Source organism: Phyllostomus hastatus, unplaced genomic scaffold, assembly GCF_019186645.2.
Source record: "Phyllostomus hastatus isolate PE091 unplaced genomic scaffold, TTU_PhHast_1.1 phas_scaffold_442, whole genome shotgun sequence".
NCBI lineage: Eukaryota > Metazoa > Chordata > Mammalia > Chiroptera > Phyllostomidae > Phyllostomus > Phyllostomus hastatus.
Window position 1 is genome coordinate 3,255,030 of NW_025334030.1, and position 11,332 is coordinate 3,266,361.

Here is an 11,332-nt window from a genome sequence, read left to right on the forward strand (position 1 = left end):
TACTAGGGGCTGCGTGTGGGGAGAGGGAAACAGGGAGTCAGTGTTTAATGGGTACAGGATTTCACGTGGGGAAGATGAAAAATTTGTGGAGATGGATAGAGATGATGGTTACACAACATTGTGGATGTACATAATGCCACTGAACTGCACACTTAAAATAGGAAATTTTGTGTTATGCATATTTTACCACAATTTTTCAAAATGAGAGTAAACCATCTCCTAGGAGGCTTGTAGCCCTACCAGAAGCATTGATTGTGATTTTTGATAGGATAGCCTGTCTGTGTTTATTTGTTTATAGTCAACACTGCTGTCTCTATGTCTGTTTTCTTCATCACTGGATTCTCCAGTGCATTCATGCAAACTGGGACACTGGAGACATCCAGCCAATATTTGCAGATGGAAGGAAGGAAGGAAGGAAGGAAGGAAGGAAGGAAGGAAGGAAGGAAGGAAGGAAGGAAGGAAGGAAAGGGGAGGAGAGGGGAGGGGAGAGAGAGAGAGAGACCGCAGGTGCTGTGGAAAGAGCAGGAAGTTGGAACCCTCATCACATATGTACCTAGAAGAGCAGATGGAGCAGTACAGGTGCCCCCATCTCAGCACAAGTGGGCTTCTGTCTACACTCACCAGTGCACTTCAGCAGGCACACAGCCCAGAGGGTAACCCATGCCTATGTATTGCTGTTCCTTGTCTACCACAGAGAGCCAAGTTCTGGAAGCTGCTTCATGCACAAGTGAATAAATGCCTGAGCAGCTCCCTTCTGGTCCCAATAGCAGTGCATCTGCAGCTGTCGGCCAATGAATTATCCTGAACATGACACAGATGAGCAGTTTTGCCTGTTTTTCACAGATCCCTGGTCCCAAGGCTACAGCGTGGGGCACAGTTAGCACAGCCTAGTGACTGTTTCTGTTTCTATCTGCTCCTCACAAGATGGATCCTCCTTTGCCTGGCTGGTACCTTGTGTCCTCATGAGGTCACACCATCAGAATGCCTAGTCTCTCCACCACTGAGAGAGTACACAGTCTGGCTGCTGAGCCCAGCAGCTGCAAGAAATCCTGCTGTGGATCTCACCCAGGGGTGGGGAGCAGGGCAGGGGAACCCTTCTCCTCTGACACTCTCGCTGCCCACGAACTTCCAAGATCAGCTGGTACCCCTGATGGTTCCCAGAGGAATGAGGCAGAAGTGAAGCCAGCCCAGCGAGTCTTGACATTTAGCAGTATGTCAAGATCTTAATGGGAGGGAGATGCTATTTTAGACTTCCCAAGTGTCTCAGGAATGCTCCCGACTTCTGTCACCTATGTTTCCCCATGCTCTGGGATAGAAACCCCCATCAATCCACTTTTTAACAGCCAGGGGAGCCTTCTAAACCCTAGATCTGATTGTGCCACCCTGCTGCTTAAAACCTGCCCCACTCCCAAAGTCCCTGGAGAGATAAACTGACACACCAATCACTTTCTGACTCTCACTGGGGCCCAACCTCACCACGTGCATTTCTTCAGAGGGACACATTCTGCCGACTGAGCCTGCACACAGCTGGCCCTCCTCCCCCAGCGAGGCTCTACCTGGCTGCCTTAAAGACCTTTGGCTGTTGACTTGTTCTTCCCCCATTACAAGTCATCCTTCATGGCATTTGCCTGCTCGCTCTCTCTCTCTCTCTCTCTCTCTCTCTCTCTCTCTCTCTCTCTCACACACACACACACACACACCAGTGCAAGCTCTATGTGGGCAAAAAAAGGATCATGTCAAGAAAACCAGGTCAAGACAAAACTAGAAGACAGACATGGTTCCCTCCTTCCTGAAGCTTACTTTAATGAAATAGACCCATATAAAAGAGTAAACAAACAAATTTTACACAAAACTATCAGAATAATGATGCATTCAGAAAGTACTGGGAATCAACCCTTTCACAGCCCCTGCACCTGGCACGCAGCGTACACTTGAGTATTTGTGGGGCACACACGCGTGTGCATGCACGAGTTAATGAACACGTGACGTAATGAGTGGGGACCCAGTTTAGTTCAGGGCCCCCTGAATCAGAAGATCACCTTCCTGGGCCGCGGATCGCCTCTGCTCCCCCAGCCCAAATCAGAGCACCGCAGAGCCCTGTAAGCCGTCCAGGGCGGAAAATATTGCTTCTCTTAATCTGCTAGCAACGGATCAGATGACAACAGGCTCCAGGGAACTAATTTAAACTCCCTTGAATAAGGCCCCTGCTGCTTTATTAAAACTACATCCATAACAACAATTTCAGCTGTAACTGCCCATGGCCTGGACTGCAAAGATTTACCTTCAGAGGCTTTTTCTTATTAATAACCTATTTGCTAAATTACAAGCTGTTTATCAACACAGAAAACCAGGTCTTTAAATATTTTAACACTTAATTGCTGACTACAACCCTCACCTCAACCCTTCCTCCACGTGAAAAGCTTATTGCTTAGGAAATTCTAATCCATGCCATCTTCCTTCTTCAGGTTTGCAGAATCTGAGACGAAGCCATAGGGCTTTTGAGCCCCACAGGGACCCCTGGGCAGGGAAAAAAGGTGGCTGGGTCATTCATGAAGTTGCAGAGGTGACTGGCACACAGATGTTTACTGAACATCAAGCCAGAATCCAAAACGTCTGGCTGTGCACTCAGGCTGTGGGGTCAGATTCCCCGAGTTCAAACCTCTGCCGTTTACTGGTGATGCCATTTACTAAATGTTATGGACTGAATTGTGTCCCCCCAAAAAAGGTTCCCCCAAGTACCTCAGAATGTGAACTTATTTGGCCATCCCTGAGTCTTTAACAGAGGCAATCAAGTTAGAATGAGGTCATCAGGGTGTCCTTATAAACCCAATGGGATTGGTACCCTCATAAAAGGGGAAATTTGGACACAGAGACACTCACAGGGAGTGCACCATGTGAAGAGGGCCATTATGGCCACAGCCAAGAAACCACTGGAAGCTCGGAGAGGAGCCTTCCTAGCACCTGCAGAGGGAGCACAGCAGAGGGAGCACAGCACTGCTGGCACCTGGACCTGGGACTTCTGTTCTCCAGGACTGTGAGGTATGGACTTCCTGTGGTTCTCAGCTAGCCGGTGTAGTCCTTTGTTACACAGCCCAAGCAAATGAGGACAGTGACTGAGGGACAAGGTCTTTGACCTCTCTAAGCCTCAGTTTCCTCTTCTGCTGTAACTAAGGCTGCTATACTAGTACCCGCATCTGAGCTGGCCTAGAGGGCTGGGGTCACAGAGGGCTCAGTCAACGCTCCTAGGCTGTGTAGGCATCAGCTGCCCATGGGAAGCCAAGGGCTGCCGGGTTTGGCTGTGGTCCTTCTTGCAGGTTTCCGCTGGGGTGCAGGCATTCTGGATGCAGTCCTGATGGTAACTAACTGTCCCAGTGGGACCACTCGTTCAGCCCAGGTGGCACCCCCATGACTTCAGATCCTCAGCTCTGACAAATGACAGAGCTCAGGGTTGGGAATACAAATTCTGGAGCCGACGGCCTGCAGTTAAATCCCCACCTACCACGTGTCCCCTCTGTAGCTCTAGGTAATTCATTCATTCATTATGTGCCTCAGTTTTCTCATCTGTAGCATGGGGCTACCCACCAAACCTATCTCAGAGGGGTGGTTATAAGAAGTTCATGAATTAATATTTGAATGAGCTCAGAACAGTGCCTGGAACCCAGGAAGCACTGCGTGTGTGTCTGTTAAATGAAATTTAAAATAGAATCTTCATAAACTTACCAAATAACCACCACTATTCACACCAGGAATTTCTTTGGAAGAAATGTGTCCACACAAAACCTCGCACATGAATGTCCATAGCAATGTTATTCACAGTAGCCCAAAATTGGAAACAATCTAAATGTGCATCAGCTGTAGAATGGATACTCAAATATGTCCATCCATGCAATGGAATAGTATTCAGCCATAAAAAAGAATAAAGTTCTGAAGCATGCTACAGTGTGGATGAACCTTGAAAATATTATACCAGTCCCAAAAGGCCACATATTTTATGATTCCATGTATATGAAATGTCCAAACTAGACTAATGTACAAAGACAGAAAGTAGATTAGTGGTTATCCAGGACTGGGCAGAATGGGGGAACTGGGGATACTGACAAAGAATACAAGGTTTCTTTTCAGGGTGACAAAATGCTCTGAAACTGACTGTGATCATGGTTGCACACCTCTATGAATATACTGAAAACCACTAACTTTTACCCTTTAAAATGGTGGTCAGTATGGTATGTGAGTTACAGCTCAAGAAAGGTGTTGAAACAATAAATAACAATAATAAATCTAAGTAATATTTCAGGAGCATTGACAATGTGTCAGGCCCTGTCTGAGCACCTGCCTCTCTTCCGTGAACTGTCACTTCCACTCTCGGAGGAGCCAGACCTTAATTACCTCTGTTTTCCAGGTGAGAAACTGGAGATAACCTAGAATCCATTCACGACGGGCTGTAGGCTAACCAGAGTGGCCTTCAGGACTTAAATGACCACAGCCCACAGTCCAAGACAAGGCCTTCGTGTTCTACACACAGTGATCTCCACAAAGACCCACACGCACACACTTCCCGGTACCCACATTCAAAGGGAGCAAGGACCCTCTCCAGCCTTGGATAAGGCAGCTGCCTTCTTTGCCAAATTACTTTCCTCTACGTACCAATGTAATCCCAGCTGATTGCTTTGAGCCAAACAATAGAGTGCTATCGAGAAAGAAGAAAGCAAAATTCCCCTGAAATCCTACCCCTCAGAAACAGAATTCATGTCCAGGGATTTGGCCCAAGGAAAGAGGCATCTATTCATTGGATCAGTTAAATTTTTTAAATCAAAGAGAAAAGTGATTTTTTAAAAAAATTTTAAGCTGGGTCTTGACAAGTTGCCTTAGTGCTATTTTATAACCAGTTCCCTGAGCCTGATTTCAGTCTTTTATGTCACCACGGGGGAACTTTTGAAGACATGAGGGTGGCTTGGATTCTCAGGTCAGTTTTGTTAAACAGAAAAACCAAAAGGCCAGTTGGTCTGGTCACTCGGAAGTGATAAAAACAGCTGAGTTCACCCAAAACTTCCCTGGCATCTGACCCAAACTGAGGGCAAGTGTTCATCTGAGAAACAAAGACAGACATTAAGTGCAGAAAACCCCTTTTGTGCCCACACAGCACACAAGTTATGTTGAGTTATGCAGCTATTTTGGGGACAATGATGTTTTGTAAACAGTCGGCAAAGTGGCTTTGTCAGGGATGAGCAGCGGTTTGAAGCTCTTTCACTGACAAAGCTGTACAGGAGACAACTTGCTCTTTGAAAGACACGAAGAACCTAGATTAGAGCAGATGTAGATGACAAATACCTGAAAACCTTTGTTTCCTTCTGTGCCCACAGCATCCCTACATCAACATCTAGAGACTGTTAACACCTGAGGGAACAAACCAAGACCTGCCTTCATTCATGGATTGCAGAGCCTACGAAATATTTGTGACATAGTCCAAAAAAGGCAACATAAGTACATCACTAGTACTACTAATGGGGTCTTAAATGCTATGTTTTATTTTAAGCATGTTTTATTTTAAAGTGTAATGACCATAAATATTTTTGAAAATCCTAAACATACTAAATTAAATTTATATTTATTAAGCACATGCAATAATTAAAAAATTATTAGTTGTCCATCTTATTGTTATATGTCTCCACTTTATGGCAGAGAGCAACAGGTGACTGCACTCTCCCAAAAGGGTGGGGACAGCGCCTCTTTTCTATTCAGTAAATGAATGAATGAACAAATGAGTCCTAGGGTCTTAGAATATATGAGCTACCTGGAGCCTTAGAGGACAATTGTGTATATTTAGCCACCATTTTTTGTCTGCTTAGCATGGACGAGGCCCGGCACTGGGTCACACACACACACACACACACACACACACACACACACACACCTTTAATCCTCATGACAACCTTATGAGGTGTATACAACCATCCATATTGCACAAATTATGAAATCAAGGCTCAGAGAAATTCAGTGACTTCCCAAAGATACACAGCCAGAGCACTGCAAAGCAGTGACAGGGACCCAGGGCTTCTGACTGCATGTCCCAGATCTCCTCATTGCCCACTGGTGTCCCATCCCCATTACAGATGAAGGAAAGTCACACAGCCACAGGCAACAACAGTAACAGTAACAAAAACACTAATAGCATTTGGTCTATGCCAGACCCAGCATGAAAAGCTTTATGCATATTGACTCATTTAATCCTCAACAGGATGCCCAAATTTAGAAACTATGTAATCCTCATTTCAGGGATGAGGAGAGAAGGCTCAGAGAGGTTAAGTAATTTGCCCAAGGTCACCAGCTAGTCAGTATGTGCCCTGCTTCTTTCCTGACCTGGAACCATTTACACCAAATAGCACAACATTGTACGGAAGACTCAGGTGATATTTTTTAGCCCTTTATGTGACTAGAAACACATATGCATGTAGAACCATAGGATAAGATCAGGCAGGACACACACAGAGGGTGTGTGAATGGAAGCAGGGCCCTGGGGGTGCTGTGGTTAAAACCATGGCTCTGGAGTCCCCCCAGTTCTACCTCTTTCTGGCCACAGAACTTGGGGCCAGCCTGTCACCTCTCTATCTTCAGTTTAGTGGACATAAAATGAGAATAATGTGACCTATTGGGACTTTTAAAATTTTTACTTACTGCTTTGAGAGAGAGGGGGAGAAACATCGATTTTTGTTGTTCCACGTATTTATGTATTCATTGGTTGACTCTTATATATGCCCTCACCAGGGATTGAACCCACAACCTTGGCGTATCAGGACAAGCCTCTAAGCAGCTGAGCTATGTGGCCAGAGCCAAAGGATTAAATGGCAGAATATGTGTAAAGACTTACATGTATTCTTTGCATTTATTGTACACCCTCAGTGAACGGCTGCCACCATCTTCATTACTGTGTTTACTATTATTACTGTTACTGTCATTACATAAAATGACAGCAGTGGCTTAGCCCCTGATATCCTTGTTTTCTGTCAGAGGATCCTGAGACAACAGAATAGGCAAGCTTCAAGGAAAAGAAAGAAAGGCCTTGTGTTTTGCTCAGTGGGTAAGGATTCCAGAAGTTATATAACAAGGTAGGATGGCCAGGCTGAGGGGTCACTGATTGGAAGCTGGACCCACCAGGTCAACCAAATAGTTAAAAAATTCCTTCTGATCCAGGGATTGAGGGGCTCTCTCTCCTTCCCATCATGGCTAACTTCTTGTAACCCTCCCACATCCCTCCAGCCATCACACAGGGTCCAGAGAATCAGGGGTCACTCACCGCCATGACCAGCTCAAATGGGTACTTGTAGATGCGAACAGGAGACTGGTACTTCTGCACCATGGTCCTGCGGATGCACCAACAGAGGCCACTCAGGTAGGAGTGAATGCAGAGCCTGGGTGACAGGTGACTGGTGAGGTAGCAGCTCCCTCCACGTGAAGCAAGAACCCTACCCACTGCTCCCTCATGCACAAATCTTCCCAGTACTTAAAGCAAGGTACTTGGTGTAATCCCTAAGTTGCACTCTGCCAGGCCCCAACAACTGCCAGATACATTACCCCCTGCCCCAGATCACACTCACCCTCCAAGAGAAATCAGTACCCCTAAACATTCCTTGGTCCCCACCCCTTTACATGGAGGCTCCCAGAAACATCCCTCATTGCCACTCACATGGAAACACACACATTGGCAATTCTTCCACTCCCACAATTCACCACCCACACACCCCCAGCTCACCACAGACGTCCCCCAAGAATCACTGTACCTTCTCTCTCATTTTCTCCAAGATACCTTGATACACACAGTCTTTACCAAATTTCACATGCACTGTCTCTGTCTCACATACACACATGCACGACTCTCCTCCTACATGGAACCACCCTTGCACACGCACATAACTTTGCACACACACTCAGCTCCTTGAGTATGTACCTAACCAACGCCACGCACATACACAATTCCTCTGGTGCACACAGACGTCCACACAAATGTACATACACACCAATGCGCACATGCACACACAAACACATGCATGCACACACAGGCCAGCTCACCCTCGCCCTTGGAATCTCCAGGGACGCAGTCCTGGGGTAGTGAGGAGCTCAGCCCGACAGGGACCACGTAGCCGCCTGGCTCAGAGCGCAGTGCCTGAAGCAAGGCCAGACCACAGTCGCCAAGCCTACGGAGTCTAGCCTGGTGGGTCAAGGAGGAACATGAGGGTCGGGAAAGAGACCCGCTCCGCGAGAGCGCTCCAGGACCCGGGACAGCAGAGAACCTGGCCCGGCCCAGTCCCTGAACTGGCCCCGCCCCAGGACGGCCCCGCCCACGCCCCTGTCATGACCCCGCCCAGATTCCACCCGGCTCCCAGCCCTGGCCACGCCCCAGCCTTAGCCCCTCCCCTCATTTACGTCTTTGTTTGACCACGCCCCCAGCCCAGCTCTTCCTCCAAATTGGCCACTTCTCGGCTGGGCCCCGCCCTCATACTGGTCTGGTTCTTAAAGCTCACAATCTCAGGAATGGCCCTACCCCAGGAAGACGGGACCCCAAGGCTCCACCCCAAGCTAGCTCTGCCCCTAAGGGAGCTCGTGCCGGTCCCAACCCCGCCCCCCTTAGTACAATTTACTTTTGGCCTCTTCCTTAATTCGGATCAACCTGTTGCTTGGGCTCTGAGCCCCGCCCGTCCCACTGGACTCACCGGAGTCCTTATTACCCTGCCTCCAAATCCCGCCCACGCATATCCATTCACTCTGCAAACATTGACAGAGCATCTACTAAGTGTCAGGCACTTCCAGGCGCTGGAAAGTCATCAATGAACAAAATAGACAAAAATCCTTGCCATCGTGGAGTTTACATTAAATAAGTGAGGCAAATATATAGTATGTGAGATGGCGAAAAATGCCCAAGTGAAAAAAATAAGCAAGGGAGGGGTTCAAGAAGCAAGTGGAGAGAGGGTACAATTTAAAACAGGATGGACTGGGGCCTCCGTGGGAGGGTGATATTTGCCCATCATCCTCATTTAAACCCTTACAGCCCACCTCCCTTCCTTAAGCCCCTCTTTCCTCTCCCCATCTGTTCAGTCAGGAGGAGTCAAGAAGCTGGCTCTGGAAAGCATTGTCATCATGTATTCATTCGACATTTACTGAACACCTACTATGTGCCAGCACGGGGTGACTTTACTCATTCACAAGGGGAAGCCAGACAGACGCACATACCCTTGCAATAACCCACAGTCGGGGGCAGGAAGTGGTTGTGCAGGGAAACAGACACTCGGTTTATCAAATCCATCTTTTCACCCTGTGATACCCAGCCCCTGTTTTCTTCCTAGCTCAGCTTGTACCACATTCTGTAATTATCTTAATTACGCATTCACTGTATTCATTTGTGGGTTACTGACTGTCTCTTCTGGGAGAACTGGGAGCTTCCCAAGGGTAGGGAGCATGTCTGTGTTGTCATCTGCCCCCAGACCCGCAGGATTTTTTTTTTCTACAGTTGACATTCAACATTATTTTATATTGGTTTCAGGTGTACAGCATAGTGGTTAGACGATTATATAATGTATGAAGTGATCCCCCTGATAATTCTAATACCCACATAGTCATTACAATACAATGGACTCTAATTCCTAAGCTGTACTTTATATTCCCGTGACTATTTTGTAACTACCAATTTGTACTTCTGAATCCCTTCAGTTTTTTCACCCAGCCCCTTAAACCCCTCTCCCATCTAGCAATCCTTCATTAGTTCTCTGTATTTATGAGTCTGTTTCTGTTTTGTTTGTTCACTTATGTTGTTCTTTAGATTCCACGTATAAATGAAATCATATGGTATTTATCTTTCTCCGTCTGGCTTAGGTCCGCAGGATCTTTCTGGAGACCTGGCACACAGTAGGGGTTCAGTGTGTCTTCTCGGTTAGGGTTATCAAGGATGGAAATGGGGCACAAAGTTCCCATGCCTGCCACAAGGTGGCAGCAAGTGATAGTCTATGGCTCCTGGGTCTTTCTCCCTCCAGGAATTGGAGAGATGGGTTCAGGGATGTTTTGCTGTACCCCAGGTTATTCAAGGAAACTCGCATGCTTCTCCTGGGTGTCAGTGCAGCTGCGTAGTGAGCATGAACACTTAGCTATCGTTACAGCATGAAAGGCATTACATTGGCAGGAAGTAACCACAGAGCGGGACGTTTACTTACACCTGGAAGGATAAGGCAGCAATAGTATGTCCCAAACTTTCCAGCTGCTAAGACTCCCTTCAGCAGGGTGCATATTAATGTGCAGATTCCAGGGATCTGCTGGATGCAGGGGATCCCAGGATACTCAGAGTAAAAGCTGGTCCTGGGAAGGAGATGATGTGCTCCTAAGTGAGGAGCTTCTAAGAACTCCTCCCAGATGTGGGCGTGCTTCCGTTCCCATTCATTCTTACCCACCCAGGCTGCATTTTCCCGGCCATCGCACACCACATGTGACTCCTATGCCACAGAAGGTGACCATTTAGGGGACCAGAAGCAGATGTAAGAGATGCAGGGAATGGCCAAGAAGAGCCAAAAGGAGTGAGGAAGACCCCTGAGACTGCAGAAGCTCCCGGTTTCCTGGCAACATCAGCACCTGCCCCCCAGTCAGTGAGGGGATGAGGGGGGACGGGGGGGGCCGAGTGGGGGGGGTGGAAGCTGGTACAACAGTGGGTGGGTACAGAGAGCTCAGAGCGGAAAAAATGGGGCCCAGAGGGGAGTGAGAACTAAACCCCTCCTCCTGCAGCCCAAGGGAAGTGACTTAATCCCACCACCCGCCAAGACCACCCCATTCTACCAATTATTCCTGACATCTGTGGAGCATTCACTGGCACTCACTCTACCAGGCATTATTCTCGGTTTTACAAGCATTTACACACTGAGTCCTCAAAATCAACCCCTGTAGTGGTGAAAGTGTTTTGGAACTCCAGAGAGGTGCTGAGCACAACAATGAATGCACTGCATGCCACCAAACTGTATGCATCAAAATTGCTGGTTTTATGTTATATGACTTTAACCTAACTTAAATTTTTTTTCAGGTCATAACTATGTTAATCTTCATTTAAAAGACAAGCGAGCTGCCCTGGTGGGTGTGGTTCAATTGGTTGGAACGTCATCCCAGGCACCAACGAGTGGTTGTGGGTTTGATCCCCGGGCCTGGGTTGCAGTTCTGTTGTATCCAAGCACTGAGGGAGGCAGCCCATCAATGTTTCTCCCTCCCATCTCTCTCTCTCCACCCCCAAAGTCAACAAAAACATTTTTAAAATTCAAATTTTAAAATTAAGTTAAAAATTTTAAAAAGGAAACTAAGGCACAGAGAA

The 11,332-nt window shown here is 47.3% G+C and overlaps 1 protein-coding gene across 4 annotated transcripts in view; it reads right to left on the minus strand.

Moving 5' to 3' along the window:
* SEC14L5 (SEC14 like lipid binding 5) overlaps positions 1-8,265 on the minus strand; it is a 46,272-nt gene extending 38,007 nt beyond the window's left edge. For 2 of the 4 annotated variants that reach the window (XM_045820906.1, XM_045820904.1), the window contains exons 1-2: positions 8,065-8,265; positions 7,292-7,358 (exon numbers count right to left, since the gene is read on the minus strand). In XM_045820906.1, coding sequence (XP_045676862.1) covers positions 7,292-7,354 — 63 coding nt within the window. In that variant the 5' untranslated portion in view covers positions 7,355-7,358; positions 8,065-8,265. Of the gene's footprint in view, positions 1-7,291; positions 7,407-8,064 lie in introns of all 4 variants that reach the window. The other 2 variants (XM_045820905.1, XM_045820903.1) reach the window with 1 other exon arrangement.
* Positions 8,266-11,332: the final 3,067 nt, after the last annotated feature.